At 41.1% G+C, this 17,977-nt stretch overlaps 1 protein-coding gene across 1 annotated transcript; it reads left to right on the top strand.

Moving 5' to 3' along the window:
- Positions 1 to 1,364: 1,364 nt before the first annotated feature.
- On the top strand, positions 1,365 to 17,890 carry LOC104920975 (regulator of nonsense transcripts 1). Its single transcript, XM_019260030.2, has 24 exons — positions 1,365 to 1,535; positions 2,005 to 2,141; positions 4,067 to 4,156; positions 5,136 to 5,303; positions 5,423 to 5,603; positions 6,039 to 6,200; positions 6,538 to 6,622; positions 6,808 to 6,906; positions 7,523 to 7,631; positions 7,989 to 8,148; positions 8,409 to 8,527; positions 8,782 to 8,946; positions 9,135 to 9,249; positions 9,389 to 9,532; positions 9,655 to 9,868; positions 10,240 to 10,357; positions 10,551 to 10,707; positions 11,554 to 11,696; positions 11,849 to 12,023; positions 12,288 to 12,369; positions 12,498 to 12,659; positions 12,743 to 12,993; positions 13,279 to 13,401; positions 15,391 to 17,890. Exons 1-23 carry the CDS (start codon positions 1,365 to 1,367, stop codon positions 13,396 to 13,398), a joined length of 3,327 nt encoding a protein of 1,108 aa, XP_019115575.1. The 3' UTR covers positions 13,399 to 13,401; positions 15,391 to 17,890.
- The last annotated feature ends 87 nt before the right edge of the window (positions 17,891 to 17,977 follow it).

The raw sequence follows: 17,977 nt of genomic DNA, 5'->3' as shown, positions 1-17,977 counted from the left end.
TAATCTTCATCTCTGCTGTTGCTTTTGTTTTTACCTTGCAAATATGTTAGGACAAAGGGGCAACCTCTGTGGCTGTGAAATGAAGCCAATGTGGAAGTGCCAAGAGAGCCAAATTTAAGCAAAGAATGAGATTAAATCTAATGTGTTAGTTGTCTAAAAAGATACTGATATGATATGTCTTACACAAATCTGTCTCAAGCCTTTAACACCACATTGGATTTATTACAAAGTTGTCAGAAGTGCCAAAAACTGCGATTCAACGAATGTCCACTTGAGGCTGGCTATAGAACGAGTCAATCTCCATAAGTCCCCATGTTAAAATGCTTCACAGCAGAAATAAACAAGTTTACAGCCTGTTACAAACAACTGTTTTGGTCTCTTTTCCCCATATCTGACAACTGTACCAATTCAGATTTTTTTTTCTCACCTGTTCAAATTATATCAAGGCTTAAAGTTATGCATAATTAACATTGTGGATGTTTTGATTGACAGTTTGGTGCCATTACAGAGGTCCTATTTGAGCAAACCAGAGTCTTTGCCAATTTTTAGATTAGCCGGGAGTCGGAAAAGAAAGAACTACCAACATGGCGGCAGCCAGCGCCACAGATTTTGAGCTTCAAAATGGCTCTTCAGAAACCTGTGGGCGACATCACGCATACGCCATCCATTCTTTATACTGTCAGGGTAATAAACACATACAGCTCTGTAAAGTTGTATATTTATACTGATTTTAACTTTCCCAAAATGGAAAATTAATACTGTAATCTTGATGTCTGCCATTGTTTTCGTTCGCTATATTTTTCAACTTACGTATGCGTTTCGACACAGTGGGATTGTTTGCAGTGGAACATCTTGCACATCCATTATGCTGTGCATTAATAATGTATGTCCTTGTATTCTATTTTTAGCATGCTTATTCAACATCTGGGCAGAGACAAGTCTATCTCTGGGTCATTTACAGTTAATCACTGAGCACTGGTGCTGCCGAACAAACGAATAAAAGTATAATAAAATAAAATATACCTCTTTTTAAAGGTAGGCTGCATCATCTGAGCAGACCTTTCAATATTTTACCTTGTTGCATCATAGACGAATCAGTCGTCCCACATTAAATTCTGTTCACACATGTCTCCTTGTCTCCTTCCCTTGCTCCCTGCAGGTGACTTCCTGTAGGAGCGCTAGTAAGGGAGGAGAGGAGAAGCCAAGCGGGACGCAGCCACGGTCGAGGCTCTTTCTCTCTCTCAGCACCAGTGTTTGTCATTTTCTCATCAGTACTCTGCCTCCGTTATTCCGTTTCATCTGGAATAGCAACAGTTTGTGGGATATCCGTCTGAATCCCGTTAATAAAAAAGGTAAAAACAAACATGAGTGTCGAGGCGTACGGGCCGAGCTCGCAGACTCTCACGTTCCTCGACACCGAGGAGACCGAGCTGCTGGGAGCGGACACCCAGGGCTCCGAGTACGACTTCACCGACTTCACCCTGCCGAGCCAGACCCAGACCCAAGGCCAGACCCAGAGCCAGCTGGACGGACAGGTGCGTGTGTGTGACATGTCTCCTGCTGTGTGTTGACAAAACCGTGAATTTAGCGGACCACATCACCGAGGCTACCCCCGGGTTAGCACGATGACGCCTCCCGTCCGCTCCCATGCTTTTATCCCGCTAATTTCGTTAGCACGGCGGCTAACACTGGGCTAGCCGCTGACACAGCTAGCGACGTCAATGCTGGACTTTATTGTCGTACACGTAAAAAAAAAACAAAGAGTCAGGGGTCTGTCGGCGGGGCAGGTGCCCGTATTTACACTCATTAGGATACTTACACTTCCAGTGTGCGCTGCTAACAACCACAGAGGTCACAGACTGATGTAAACAAACAGTTTATTGATGTGACAGTCAGCAGACATGGCTGCAGGTTACACACCTGACTCTATAAATCTGATTTATGGACGCCTGACTCAGGATCAGTTTGGTTTTCAGTTGTGTTTGAATGTGCCTGTCTCCTCAGGTTAATGGTCCTGATGGTGTGCTGCAGAATGGAGACGACCCTGTGGTGAAAGCCAGTCAGCTGCTGGCAGAGTTGAACTTTGAGGAAGATGAGGAGGACACCTACTACACCAAGGACCTACCTTCACACGCCTGCAGGTGAAGGACCGGGCTAAAGTGACACAGCTCTCAGAAGATTTTGATGGTTGTTGTCATTTGATTAGGATTCCCCTGTGCCGTCCTGTTCATGTGCATTATATTTCCTAATGTGTTATCTTAAGTTCACTTTAAACTCAAATGCCACTTTTGTATGACACAGTCAGATTTATTGCCTAGTGTATTTTCACATTCTAGGAATTTGGTGCTATTGCTGCAAACAAACATTAAGTAAAAATTGGGGCTGTCAATCGATTAAAAAAAAATTAACTAATTAATCGCAAAAATTTCTGTAATTGATCGCGATTAATTTATCAATACATTTATCAATAAATTAATTGCATTTTTCTGAGACTAAAGCTTATAATGAATATTTATTTATGTAAAATGATCAAATTAATGTAGAAAAAACACAGAGAAGGTATATTTAAATTCATTCATTTTATTGGCTTAAGGTGCACAAATGCACAGTGCAAATAGAAAAAAGCCAGAATGAGGAAATATACTGACGAGTGCCACACTCCTGTAGTGTAGACTGGCGAGGTCCCGTGGAGGTAATTTCAGCAGGGTGTTTTGCTTTGAGGTGATATGTTAAAGTCGTGTTACTTCTGTGGAATTTAAATTCATCTTTGCAAACTGTGCAAATTGCCTTGTTTTTGTCCAACGAGCAGTCGGGCAACTTTTTAAAATGAAATGTTCCACCTAAAAGCGTCCTTATCCATCTTTCCGCCATAGACTCTCCTTTAGTTAGGATAGGTGTTTGACCGCGCATGTGACCAAAGGTTATGGGTCAGCCGCCACCGGAAGTAAACAAAACCACGTTAATTGCGTTAATTGTTTTTAACACGTTCATTTTTTAAAAATTAATCAATTTTGACAGCACTAGTAAAAATATAAGGAAGATTAAAAGTATTTAAAAAGATAAACTATAAATGATGGCCTCTGACTGAACATATCACATCACACACATCACACTCACACCTAGAGATGTCACATAAGCCAAACGATGTGGTGTCGTGCCTCATGTCAGCGACGGGTAATCTGCGGTTATTTACGTCAGGCTAAACAGTGCCGCTTTTCTTACGCTCACAACCAACAAGTTGACTATCAGCTGTTAGCTCGGCTGTGCCAAAAACACCCTGGTTGAGTATGTCTGACATCCCAGACATTCTCAGTTGCTTAGCCGAATGAGATAAGCACTCGATTTGTTTCTACAAAAACTTAACTATCGCTGTATCTTTAGCCAGCAGATCGGTAATCAAACTCGAATGTTTTTCATTCTTTTTGCTGAAGATTGGCAGTGAAAACAAACGAGAGTGAGACAACTTATGACTTTTGTTGAACAAGTGTCATATTCATTAAAATCTGCACACAGTCTGGGTACAAGCTGTCAAATGTTAGCTCACAGTTTTCTAAATAGTTGAAGTTGATACCAATATTGATATTTGAGAGTTTCAGGAAATCTGATCATGAGATTTTGGCCAATATAAATTTTCTTTACTCACTCAATGTTCGCTTAGATTTGTTTTTGAGACAACTGCAACCAGTAAATGTACTTGGCATGATATTTTACAGTCGAAAAATAACACAGTTTTAAAACTTTGGTATTTCTTCTCAATTTCCTGTCACTTAACGACTGTTTGGATGTTCACCAATACTGATAACTTTCCAATGAGCTGATATCTCATCATCTCTAATAAGAAGTCCCACCAGCGAGCTGTTTAGGCTGAAAATGAAAAAAAGAGATCACTTTGTTGTGCATGTGTCGTTGCTGTCGGCAGCTAAAGATGAAGATGACGAAACCATCAATGTTATATCACGTTCTATGCTTAGTTCTCTTGTTGTGACATATTAGATATTAAACAGGTCAGCACTTGTAACGACATGACTTTATGTTCTTTTTAAATTTTGCCTCATTTGTATTTTAGTTACTGTGGGATTCATGATCCAGCCTGCGTGGTCTACTGCAACACCAGCAAGAAGTGGTTCTGTAATGGCCGTGGAAACACGTCCGGAAGGTAAGATTCAGTAACTTATCAGCTTTTTACTTACACTCCCTGTTGGTGTGCTTAGCTGAATGAGCTGCAGAGAGAATCATTTTACAAGTCCACAGTACACAGTGAGTGTAATAATGAGTCTTTATTGTCTTCAGATGCTTCAGTCACAAATGGACAGTTAATGTTTGGTTATGCAGTTAAAAATATAATTTACTAATAGTAGGCTATTTACTAATTACTACTAGGTAAGTTATTCAGTAAAGTTATCCAAAGCAAAGAGGTATTTGAAATCTAAATTTAAATTAATTAAATATTCCTTTTAATAGATAGAATTAAATTATAATCAGCCTTGAAAACATCAGCAAGATGCTATTCTTCTCTGTAAATCAGTCGAATGTTGTCTATAATCACCCAGTATCGGCAATATTGAGGCATGTTGAGGCAATAATGGTAACCCATAATCATTCAATGTCCAACTCATGCTTCTTTTTCCACTTAAAGGGTTTTATTTACAGAATATGACATATCTGATCCATCAGACATCAGGTTGTCAAAAGTCTATACTTAAATACTTTTTTTTTTTGATACCATGTGTTTAAAATGATGATGACAATGTTATCATTTGATAATATTGAAAGTGTATCAAAGGTGCACAATGATGAGGAATAAAGTCAACTTGTAATCGTTATGTGTTCAGTATCTTTGTACAGATACTGTAGGCTCAATAATTAAATAATAAAAACATAGTAACACATTTGATAAAGATGTGAACCCACTTAGAGCTACTTTAACTTGTACTTTCACTTGTTGTATGATGAGCCTCAGCTGGTTCTCTGTATTTAAAAGTTTCGTGATTTATTCGAGTGTGATTAAAATAAAAATTGTCCAGAAAAGTTGATCCTCTGCGTAAGGAACGTATCAGTAGTTCTCCTCATACAGGACTGTAGTTTTTTGCATGTCCTCCTTCTGGTGCATTAATTATCATTGTCTTCACTTGTAGCCACATTGTAAACCACCTGGTGAGAGCAAAGTCCAAAGAGGTGACCCTACATAAAGATGGCCCTCTGGGGGAAACTGTATTGGAGTGCTACAACTGTGGCTGTCGCAATGTCTTCCTTCTGGGCTTCATCCCTGCCAAAGCTGACTCAGTAGTGGTGTTACTGTGCAGGTAAGGGTGCTTTTATGTAGCTTACCATGATTTTTGACCCTCCCGCTGATGTGGACAACCAAAGAGAATACAGATTTTCCCTTTTTTTGTTTGACATTTGTGCTCTGGTTGTAACACAGGCAGCCATGTGCGAGCCAGAGCAGCCTGAAGGACATCAACTGGGACAGCTCACAGTGGCAGCCTCTCATCCAGGACCGCTGCTTTCTGTCCTGGCTCGTCAAAATCCCTTCAGAGCAGGAGCAGCTGAGGGCTCGTCAAATCACCGCCCAGCAGATCAACAAGCTGGAGGAACTCTGGAAGGTACTGTCAATGCAGCTGTCCGTGTACACGCCCACCATTGTACGTATGTAAATATTCTCCACTTGAAATTGTATGCAGGTAGGGCTTATCTATATAGTTAACCGGTACATTCATACAGTTGGGTGTGATGCAAATAACTGCTTGCTTGCTGAGCTTTTGTTTCTAGTATCAGTTTCACTGTCTGTTTGATGTCTGTGTTTCAAATATTTGTACAGTTGTCCATGGTATACAAGCTCACATTCACCAGCAGTTCTTTTGTGTATTTCTTTTCTATGAATACGTTTTGTTGACTGCTAATATTAGGAAGCCACAGGTGTTGTTTTTGTGAAAAATGCCAAGTTAGGCATATTGATTGAAAGCCCTCAGCTCTCTGAGAGTGTAATGTTTTGCCTTTTTTTCTGTCCATATTTAACCTGTGTGTGTTTCTTCTGTCAGGAAAATCCCACTGCCACTTTGGAGGATCTGGAGAAGCCTGGTGTGGACGAGGAGCCTCAACATGTGCTGCTCCGCTATGAGGATGCCTACCAGTACCAGAACATCTTTGGTCCTCTTGTGAAGCTGGAGGCTGACTATGATAAGAAACTCAAAGAGTCTCAGGTAAAAGAAACTAAATGTAAATGTTTTTCTTCTAGTCTTATCTATGTTGAATAAAGCTGTTACAATCATGCATGTTTTTGTTGTACTACTCAGAAGCATGATTACATTGTTTACTTTTCTGCATTTTATGCTTTTGTTGTCTAATAAATATCTACGAAATATATTTAACTGTGTTTTCATTAGTGTACAATCACCTGAAAATAAGAATCATTTTGTTTTTGTTAGTTTAGAAAGAGCCTTTTATTTTGACAGATGTCACTGTGAAGTCTGCCGTGTTGAACTGACAAACTTGACAATTTCTGGATTCAATATATCTGTTATTGTTGTTTTCAAACAGACCCAAGACAACATCACAGTCAGATGGGACTTGGGCCTGAATAAAAAGAGGATTGCTTATTTCACTCTTCCCAAGACAGACTCTGGTATTTCTTCTTTTTCTTGAAGTTTCAAGTTCGCTATCGTCATCATGTTCAAGTCAAGTCAATATGTGACAAAACAAATTGACATTATCTGTGTGCCTTTTATAATTTTTTTAAATGTATCATTTACATTATATTTTTAAAATTCCATGTTTTTTTTGTCCACCTCACCTGCTTTTTTTCTCTAGACATGCGACTGATGCAGGGAGATGAGATTTGCCTGAGGTACAAAGGAGACCTGGCCCCTCCGTGGAAAGGCATTGGACATGTCATCAAAGTCCCTGATAGTATCCTTTGGACTGTTATAATAAACATACTGTATCTCCTAGGAGATCGCATTGTACCCATCAGTAAAATTAGTCTTTAGTAGTATCTAGTGGCAGCTGAAGGAAACTACAACAACATCTGTAAACTTTCTCTTCACTCCCTCCCCAGTGGTTTTTGAAAACAAGCTCTATATTTAGATTTGCTTATACAGCTCACCACCTGTTAGTAAACTGATACTGTACTCCAGCAATGAGACCTGAGGCTTTATACCATAACAATACCATAAAGTACACACTGACTCAAACTCAAACACACAGTGTGAGCTAGCAGTAAAAACAAAAACGTTTGTATGCCTGCTTATCTAAGATTAATCTTAATTTCTGTATATAACAAATAGTTAACACATACAGGTAATGTTAGTTCATAGGTTGTCCAACATATATAACGTCAACTTTGCACCTGCATTGAAAAAGCTCTGAGGCTTTACCTGTTTTTAAAATGGTAACAGGTGAGTAACTGACTCTTTGCCCAGTAAATCAATCAGGATTGAATAATAAGACAGCAGTTACCTTAGATGTGATAATAACTACACTATATGTTTGAAGGTTCGACCTTTTCTTTAACTAACTGCACCAGACTATGGTGATGAGATTGCCATAGAGCTGAGGAGCAGTGCCGGCGCTCCAGTGGAGATCCCACACAACTTTCAGGTTGACTTTGTGTGGAAGTCCACTTCCTTTGACAGGTATTCACAAGAAAAGCTTCCCACTCTTTGCTCTTGATACGTGGCCTGAAACCCAATTCTTTGTAATATACCACCTTAAACTGAAAGGCTGCAGATCAACTTCCTGTTTAAGTTTGTTATAGTCTGTGCAAATTCAGTCAACGTGAAAAGAGCTTTCTGCATTTGAATCAGTCAGAGTTAAGGCAAGTGACTGAAGCTTTTTATGTGCCACTCTGCTTTGTATTTGATGTAATATTTTAAGACCATTGGTAATAAAACGATTCCTAATGTTGTCAGTGAAGGTCCTCATCAGAGGGAAGTCTTTTTTTAGATCCAGTTCACAACTACAGTCTCAATATTTTTGTCTTCGTCATCCAGGATGCAAAGTGCGCTAAAGACATTTGCTGTGGATGAGACTTCAGTGTCGGGCTACATCTACCACAAACTGCTCGGACATGAGGTTGAGGATGTGGTCATCAAGTGCCAGCTGCCCAAACGCTTCACTGCTCAAGGCCTGCCTGACCTTAACCACTCACAGGTGAGAGAGAGAGAGAGAGAGAGAGAGCAATGACCGACCCTATGTTACAGAGCACTCAGACAACATGACTGAGATCACACACAGTTTTCAAGAGTTCACTCATACATCAAAAAACACTTCCACACTTACCCTTAGTGGTGTCTTGGTACAAGTCCAAAGGAGTATAAGTCTCTATGGACTGAGCTACTGCCGCTCCATATATATAGTGACTATATGAAGCATGTCAGGATCTCAAATGAATGTGGTTTGTTGTGATGCAGGTGTATGCTGTGAAGACAGTCCTGCAGCGTCCCCTCAGTCTGATCCAGGGTCCTCCTGGCACCGGGAAGACTGTAACCTCTGCGACCATCGTCTACCACCTGGCTAGACAGGGCAACGGGTAAGACGCATGAAAATGTCTGTTTGATAATAATGATCATAATTATTTGATTCAAATGTGGCTGTTTACTCTTATTTACTCTACATGTAACTGATCATCTGTCCTTTTAAAATATTAAGTTCAGGTTCTTTGTTTTGTTTTCATTGATAACTATTTTATTAAATGTAAAATCTTCAGCAGTCCGTAATGTTCTCAAAGAATGGCCTGACTCTGTTTTATGATCCCAAAGACTATTGTAACTTTTGTGCCTCCAGGCCTGTGCTGGTGTGTGCTCCCAGTAACATCGCTGTCGACCAGCTGACAGAAAAGATCCACCAGACAGGCCTCAAGGTGGTGAGGCTGTGTGCCAAGAGCAGAGAGGCCATCGACTCACCGGTTTCCTTCCTGGCTCTGCACAACCAGACCCGTAACATGGACAGGTAACACATAAACAGCTATGATTAAATAAAGGCATTTCTTGTATATATGGTTAACTGTGAGCACTATTAGTTCTCCTTGTATACACGCCTAAAAAATGTGAAAAACAAGAAGGTGTCAATTAGTGATTTTAAAAACTTACCCTTGCTCACGAGCTCTCACGCTGTATTGAAATTATTCCTACCTGCAGTATGCCCGAACTTCAGAAGCTCCAGCAGCTGAAGGACGAGACTGGAGAGCTGTCCTCTTCGGACGAGAAGCGCTACAGAGCTCTGAGACGCACTGCTGAGAGGGAGCTGCTCATGGTGTGTTAACTGGTTTTACTGAACTCCAAGTGCTACTAAATATGTTTTTCTTTGTTGTACACAAACTTCGATTTAATGGTTCTTCTCAAGTGTCTGGTTTAGGTTCTTCAAAAATGTTTAATGTCTACTTCGTTGGCAGAATGCCGATGTGATCTGCTGTACCTGTGTTGGGGCGGGTGATCCACGTCTGGCCAAGATGCAGTTCCGCTCAATCCTGATCGATGAAAGCACCCAGGCCACCGAACCGGAGTGCATGGTGCCTGTTGTCCTCGGGGCTAAACAGGTAGGAGCTTCATGATCTGCATCATCAGCCGTCTTTTACCTTTTATCATTCCTCAGTTGTTTGGTCTACAGTCCACAGTTATTCTTTTTATTATTTAAATCATTTGGGTTTTTTTCCAATAGTTGATTCTGGTGGGTGATCACTGCCAGCTGGGCCCCGTGGTGATGTGTAAGAAGGCAGCTAAAGCAGGTCTGTCTCAGTCTCTGTTTGAGCGTCTGGTAGTTTTGGGGATCCGGCCAATCCGTCTGCAGGTCCAGTACCGCATGCACCCGGCACTCAGCGCCTTCCCTTCCAACATCTTCTACGAGGGCTCTTTGCAGAACGGAGTCACTGCCGGTAAGATCCTCAACAACTCAATTTGTGATTTGAATTTACTTGTTTGTGTTTCCCTTTTCAGCCACTTAAAGCTTTTAAAACTGGCCACGAAATTCCTGGTGCCGCTAGATGCTCTAAAGTAACATGATGCTGCTTCCTTACATTTCCTGACTGCTTTGCTCACAATGGTACACATTTGAAAACAACCACTTCAAAGCAGTGCAGGTTACGACAGATTCGATCTGTATTTCAGCTTTGTCATCTGTAATAATCCTTTCATGCACATGAAGCTGATCCTATCAGGCTTATTCCGCTTCAGTCTATGTACTTTGCTGTACATCAGCTACACTACCACTAAGTCATATCTGTTTGTTTGTTTGCCTCTTTTACAGCGGACCGTGTGAAAAAAGGCTTCGACTTCCAGTGGCCACAGCCTGACAAGCCGATGTTCTTTTATGTTACCCAAGGCCAAGAGGAAATTGCCAGCTCTGGAACATCCTATCTCAACAGGTTTCGACTTTGATCATTATATTGAAATATACATTATATTAATATTTGTCCTTTTTATATTAAGCAGTATATGTGAAAATGGCTGTTTTCCTCATATCTCACACTCATGTTGTGGCCGCAGGTGTGAGATAGAACATACAGTTTCTGTGCCATGTCAAATGTTGTTATGTCATCACTGTGCTTGTCTTTGCAGGACGGAGGCTGCCAATGTGGAGAAAATAACCACAAGGTTGCTGAAGGCCGGAGCAAAACCTGATCAGATCGGTATCATCACACCCTACGAGGGGCAGAGGTCCTACCTGGTCCAGTACATGCAGTTCAGTGGCTCCCTCCATACCAAACTCTACCAGGTGAGGTTAAAGATATTGTTGCAGGTTAAATGTTGGATTGTGCACTTCATCAGAAGAAAAAAATCTATATATATGTATAAGCCATTTAAACTGAAATGTTAAGCAGAGCTGTCCTGAGCTGATCCAGGTGTATTTTAAAGGATTTATCGTCCAAATCTTTCTTTACTTTCATGTGTCAACCTCAGCCTGCGGGTGTTCTCCTTAATGAAAGCTTGGCTCTATGTGAAAAATATCTGGGCGCAACAATAAAAGTCTAAATTCTGGCCGAGGTTTGCAAAAGACAGATTCACAAAGGTCCGACTCTCCAGAACTCTGTTTCTCATTAGCGAAGAGCTGTGTACAAAACATTCAGACAACAGCTTCTCATTTTGTAGCTGGCTCCAGAGTTAAAATGCTAAAACTTGTGTGCAGCAAGTCATCAGCTGTTGCTTGTTTATGTTAATTCTTTGAGCAACTTGATGACAGGCTGAAATGGAGGTTGTTGGGTTTAGGTGCTCTCTCCATTTGTCTCTGCAGCACCACTGTACAACCCCAAGTGTTTTTGTAGGACCAACAACTATCTCTCACAAATCATTCATATTTTAATAGTTTAAGCTAATCTACTTAATAGTTTTGAAAGAGAACCTTCAGTATTTGTTTCCTGGACCAAAAAACTTGATCTGGACATCCCTATTGTTAAATTTAGACTAAAGTGAGGCTTAAGTAGCTTTAAGTAGTCTGTAGCCTTTTACATTAAATAATAACACATTTATAAATGAAGCAAATTATATTCGTACGATCAGTAAATAAATGATCCTAAACAATGAGTCAGTTTTGTTCTGATTTCCCACTTCATTCTTTCTGTAGGAGGTGGAAATAGCCAGCGTGGACGCCTTTCAAGGCAGAGAGAAGGACTTCATCATCCTGTCCTGTGTCAGGGCCAATGAGCACCAGGGCATCGGCTTCCTCAATGATCCCAGACGTCTCAATGTGGCGCTCACTAGGGCCAGGTAAGACTACATGAAGCACAACAACAACAGATTACTTTACATGAGTGAGTGGAGGGCCATCTGTGTCTAGTTTTATAGTTTCATAGTCTTTTTTGTTATTTCTATGCAGCTTTGACTGTTATTTTTAATCATCATCTGCTCATGTCGTAAAGGTACGGTGTGATCATTGTGGGAAACCCGAAAGCTCTGTCCAAGCAGCCTCTGTGGAACCACCTGCTGAACTACTACAAGGAGCAGAAGGTCCTGGTCGAAGGTCCCCTTAACAACCTGAGAGAGAGCCTCATGCAGTTCAGCAAGCCTCGCAAGCTAGTCAACACCATCAACCCCGTGAGTTTAGTTTGTGTGTGTCTCTGCATGTTTTACACAGAGGAAATAGCAACACTGAAATCAGGCTTTCTTAACTGGGTCATGAAATATGTTATTTGCTGGTGTGGCATGTGAAAGATTTAGGATGCAATGTAAAATCTACCCATGTACCACGGACAAGCAGTTTAAAGAAAACAGGGTAATAAATCAATGTACATGCAAAGAAATAATGGGGCATGTCCTAAAAACACTCCAAACAGCCTCTCGTGTCCTTTTGTTCTGTAGGGCGGTCGATTTATGAGCACAGCCATGTATGACGCCAGGGAGGCCCTCATTCCTGGATCTGTTTATGACCGCAGCAGCAACGGTGAGAAATCTTAAACTAACATTTGAAATAAAAAAATAGTCCGTTGTTTGTTTCTTACTTATAAACCATATTACAGTCACAGTATAATTTAAAAGACAACTTTTAACATCTGCTTCTTTCCACAACAGGACGTACGTCCAATATGTATTTTCAGACCCACGACCAGATCGGTATGATTGGCGCAGGCACAAATCCCATGAACTCCATGAACATCCCCATCCCCTTCAACCTTGTAATGCCCCCCATACCTCCACCTGGTTACATGGGACAGGTCAATGGACCCACATCAGGTGAGTTAGACTGTAGAGTCAGACAGTTGTTGAATGTTGTTCAGTTAAAGCTGCTATAAAACTGTGACATATTTCCCCTTCAGGTCGTGGTGGAGGTATGAAAGGCAAGGCAGGTAGCGGAGGAGGAGGTGGGACTCGAGGTGGCCGTCAAAGAAACCGCGGCAACATGGGGAATCACAGTGGAGGAGGAGACCGCCACATGAGTGGCAGCCAGGCCAGCCAGGACCTGGGCTCCCAGCCTTTCTCCCAGGGGCCTCTGACGCAGGGCTACATCAACATGAGCCAGCCATCACAGATGAGCCAGCCTGGGCTCTCCCAGCCTGAACTCTCACAGGTTTGTCCACTGAGCTGTCATCCACCATGAATAAATCTTAATTATTCATTTAGTATTTAATGAAGTGCTAAGTTGGTAAACTTTATGAAGCAAGAAGTTTGTGGTCCGTTTCAGTCGTAGATATTAATACGCAGTGCCAGGGCTGTTAGCACATATATTCCAAGTGTTTGTCCAGTTTTCCTCTACAAGTAAAGACTTTGTCCGCCGACCGCTTTTCTGCCTGGAAAGAAATGCAGGAATAACTGTTGACTGGCCTCTTTCACTTTTTTGTTTGTGCCATTATAGGACAGTTACCTAGGAGACGAGTTCAAGTCCCAGATTGATGTGGCTTTGTCCCAGGACTCCACCTACCAGGGGGAGCGGGCGTACCAACACGGTGGTGTGACTGGACTGTCCCAGTACTAGACTGTAAGTAATTCCCCTGTGGACTAAGCTGACTCATTGAAATTAAAGGAGCAGTTCAACATTTTGTTGTTAAACTAGAGAACGTTGATACCACTTTGTGATGAGGCTGCTGTAGCAGTGCAGTTTCCCTTTGTGATTAAGAAAGTATTCTATACTCCATCTATTTGTCTGTTTAGCCTAACATAAAGGCTGGAAACAGGGCAATAGCTAGCCTGGCTCTGTCTAAAAGTAACAAAATCTGCCCACCGTCTAAAACTCCCTGTGTGAAAACAAGTTACACATGTGGGGTAAGGTGCCAGACTATTTCTTGGCTGACAGCAGTGACTTGCTGGAGTTTCATTTGGTAGCTTCATGTTGATGAAAATACTGCAGGAAAAGCCAAGAAATACAGTGGGGAGAACAAGTATTTGTACACTGCCGATTTCGCAGGTTTTCCCACTTACAAAGCATGTGGAAGTGTAATTTCTATCACAGGTACTCTTCAACTGCAATTGACGGAATCTAAAACAAATATCCAGAAAATCACAGTGTATGATTTTTAAGTAATTAATTAGCATTTTATTGCATGACATAAGTATTTGATACATCAGAAAATCAGAACTTAATACTTGGTACAGAAACCTTTGTTTGCAATAACAGAGATCAGACGTTTCCTGTAGTTCTTGACCAGGTTTGCACACACTGCAGCAGGGATTTTGTCCCACTACTCCATACAGATCTTCTCCAGATCCTTCAGGTTTCAGGGCTGTCGCTGGGCGACACGGACTTTCAGCTCCCTCCAGAGATTTTCTATTGGGTTCAGGTCTGGAGACTGGCTAGGCCACTCCCTTGAGATGCTTCTTACGGAGCCACTCCTTAGTTGCCCTGGCTGTGTGTTTTGGGTCGTTGTCATGCTGGAAGACCCAGCCACAACCCATCTTCAATGCTCTTACTGAGGAAAGGAGGTTGTTGGCCAAGATCTCGCAATACATGGCCCCATCCATCCTCTTTAGACCAAAAAGCTCTTTTTTTGTCTCATCAAACCACATGATCTTCTCCCATTCCTCCTCTGGGTCATCCAGATGGTCATTGGCAAACTTCAGACGGACCTTGACATGCACTGGCTTGAGTAGGGGGACCTAGCATGCACTGCAGGATTTTAATCCATGACGGTGTAGTGTGTTACTAATGTTTTTTTTTTTGAGACTGTGGTTCCAGCTCTCTTCAGGTCATTGACAAGGTCCTGCCATGTAGTTCTGGGCTGATCATTCACCTTCCTCATGATCATTGATGCCCCACAAGGTGAGATCTTGAATGGAGCCCCAAACCGAGGGAGATTGACCGTCATCTTGAACTTCTTCCATTTTCTAATAATTGCGCCAACAGTTGTTGCCTTCTTACCAAGCTGCTTGCCTATTGTCCTGTAGCTCATCCCAGCCTTGTGCAGTTCTACAATTTTATCCCTGATGTCCTTACACACTCTCTGGTCTTGGCCATTGAGAGAGAGAGGTGAGAGGTTGGAGTTTGTTTGGACAGGCGTCTTTTATACAGTTAACGAGTCCAAACAGGTGCAGTAAATACAGGTAATGAGTGGAGAACAGGAGGGCTTCTTGAAGAAGAAGTCTATTTAAGTGATCAAATACTTATGTCATGCAATAAAATGCAAATTAATTACTTAAAAATCATACACTGTGATTTTCTGGATATTTGCTTTAGATTCCGTCACTCACAGTCAAAGAGTACCTATGATAAAAATTACAGACTTTTACATGCTTTGCAAGTGGGAAAACCTGCGAAATCAGCAGTGTATCAAATACTTGTTCTCCCCACTGTAGTCCAGATAAAAACAAATATAACGTGTTAATTGTTAGTGAGTGTTGGTATCATCAAACTCATTTGCCAAAACTTGCCAGAACTATTCCTTTAAATAAAAAGTGAATCTTTTAATGTGATAAATCGACTAATGAACAAGTAATAACATACATGATGTACATATTTGTGTGTGTCCAACAGGCTGCTGGAAAGGAGCTAGGCCTGTGTGAAGCTTAGTTCATCGGTATTTTAATCTGGGTAATAACAAAAAAGAACAAACATGGATACCCGTTTTCCACTGCTACAACCGAAGCACCACTGTGTGAAAGTAACAGGAGAGAGACCGTGAGAAACCAACCAATCACAAGAGTGAGAGCAAAAATGGGAGTAGAGCTGGACAGGAAGCGAGCAAGAGACGAGAGCGGGAGACTGGTGGAGGAGAGAAGGCGCTGCCGCTCACGCGCGAAGACATGGCGAAGGAGAAAAGCTGTCGTTGTCGGAGCAGCGCAGTTGGAGAGGCGAGACCTTGGACAGGTCAAGGAGGGTGGAAGGTCCGAACGATTCTGGAGGGTGAGGGGAAAGGGGGCGACTGTGTCATCTTGTCCCTCGTGTGCCCCTGAACCCTCGTGGGATCTCCAGGCGGTATGGTTGGGAATCTTGCTCCAAAAGCTGAGAAAGATGGAGAAGAGGTGTCTCACACAGATGTTCTCCAAGCTAACTCAACAGGACGTCTTCTGTGACTTGGAGAGAGAGAGAGAAAACAAAAAAGGGGACACAACTCTTGAAGCAGTTGATATGGCAACTTTTTTAAACTCAAAGCTTGAACTGAGGCTCTGCATTTGATCACATCTAAGCATCCAGGAGGGACGAGTGTGCAAACACTGTTGGGCTTATTCAAGTGAACTCAAAAAGTGCTTGTGGTGTTGTGCCTCAAAGAGCTCAAATGAAATCTGAGGATTACATAGCCACAGATCATTCGCTTTTCTTTCTCAGCTTTGAGTTGGAAAGTTTTCTAAATAAAGGCTGTTTTCATTGAGGTTTTCAGTGATGTAAGCTAGTACAGTTGGCCGTCTTTCAAGGCAGGTCTTTCTCAAGGTGGTCTGCAAAGAACAAGTGGTGGAATTAGCTCTTAAAAATATAAACGTGAAAGAAAAAACATTGTTGTCTCCAGATCTGAGGAGGTGAGAGATCTTCAAAGATCTGAATAAAAGGGAGACAATTTTGTTTTTGTTCTTCTAAATATATCTTTTTAGTAGTGAAAGTGAACACCATAACCAGCTTATAACTGAATGAAGCCGTCATCTTTGTCTGCTGAAACCCTGACGCCACTAAAGCTTGCAGATAGATCTTGAGCATATAAAGCTAAATGCATCAAATAAGCCAAATGAAGAGGGCAATATTCCCAAAGACCCTTCTCCAAAAGTCATACATGCATACTATGAGAGTATTTATGTACAATTTAAGCACCTGATTATCACAGTGAAGTGAAATAAAAAAGTCACTTTCATAAGAGAAGTTTTCATACCTGTGGAGTACCTGATGAGTCTCCCCACCACGAAGGATGATGAAAACTTCTGAGGCCCAATCTTAGAACAAATGTGTTGAAGAGAAATGTTGACCATGTTAGACTGTGGAGAAAGATTTTATTTTTTTTTTCCATTTTGGAACACATTTATGTTGTATGTGCAGTATGAAATATGACATATTTAAATTATTAAGACCCAAGTATGTAATTTATGAAGGTAGGACACGAGTCTAGAGAATGCCATGTTTTGTTTTGTTTGTACTTTGTTGTCCTGAAGTCTTGAACTTATAGAAAAGAGTGAAACAATTAGTAGTGCATCATGTCAAAGACTGAACAGTGAGTTTATTCTGTAACTTTGGTAACCATTAGTGAACTTTGCGTCTTAGTTTCGGTGCTCTAGATATTACATGCTTTAGTGAAGTTTCCGTGTAGCATGTCATTTTCCTCTGAGGTGTATCAACTATATTTTAATTTTCATGTCATCAAAACGCACGACAGAAAAATGGTCGTTGTCAAACATGAACTTAACGACCTTATCTCTGACCTAAAGCTGAATGGAATAAGTTTAATATCCTGTCAGTGGCACAGAGCGCTTTATTTAAATAAAAAAAAGTGCTCAGGTTGAAAGAAAAACAGGCAGAAGGATTACTGAAAGACATGTCGCTGTAATAAACGATGTCTGTGTTCGTTTTCCTGCTAAAATGAATCACCACCTAATCTGGGTCAGTTTTGTGCAGGTGTTGCATCTCACTGTACGTGTCTTCAAATTAATATTTATATCCCATTTTGATATGAATTATCTGTAGATTAGTATATTTGTTTGCTGAATATACATATATATTATATCCTATCTGGATAACTAGCTCATTCATTGACATATTTAGAGTCAAACTATAAAAATAAATGCCCCCCCTCTTCCCTTAGCGACACATACACAGTAGTTTCTGCATGTCTTCTGACTAGAGGTTAACTTTTTGTTGGACGTTGTCTTCTATACTTTTGCTATGATAATCTTTGTTTGGCTTATTGCTGTTTCAAACTGAACTGAAGATGATGAAGACATTTTGTTTTTCTGCCCACACTGATCAGTGTCAGTACTTATAAAAATTTCGATCACAAAGATTCTCCTGTTGATAATCCTGGAAAATTAAAGTTTGCTTCTTTTTGCTCCTTCAACTTGACTTCACTGTTCTTCTTTTTTTCCCCTTCACTCATTTTGCAGATGATTAATGTGTAAGGTTCTAAAAAATCTACACAGGATGA

The sequence above is a fragment of the Larimichthys crocea genome, chromosome XII (assembly GCF_000972845.2).
Source record: "Larimichthys crocea isolate SSNF chromosome XII, L_crocea_2.0, whole genome shotgun sequence".
NCBI lineage: Eukaryota > Metazoa > Chordata > Actinopteri > Sciaenidae > Larimichthys > Larimichthys crocea.
Note: the sequence above shows the minus strand (reverse complement) of the source record. Positions and strands in the feature narration are given on the sequence as shown.

Coding starts and splice junctions, on each gene's coding strand:
- LOC104920975 (XM_019260030.2), top strand. CDS start 1,365: ATGAGTGTCGAGGCGTACGGGCCGAGCTCGCAGACTCTCACGTTCCTC. Junction 1,536..2,004: donor AGAGCCAGCTGGACGGACAG/GTGCGTGTGTGT, acceptor CTGTCTCCTCAG/GTTAATGGTCCTGATGGTGT. Junction 12,024..12,287: donor TAGTCAACACCATCAACCCC/GTGAGTTTAGTT, acceptor TTTGTTCTGTAG/GGCGGTCGATTTATGAGCAC.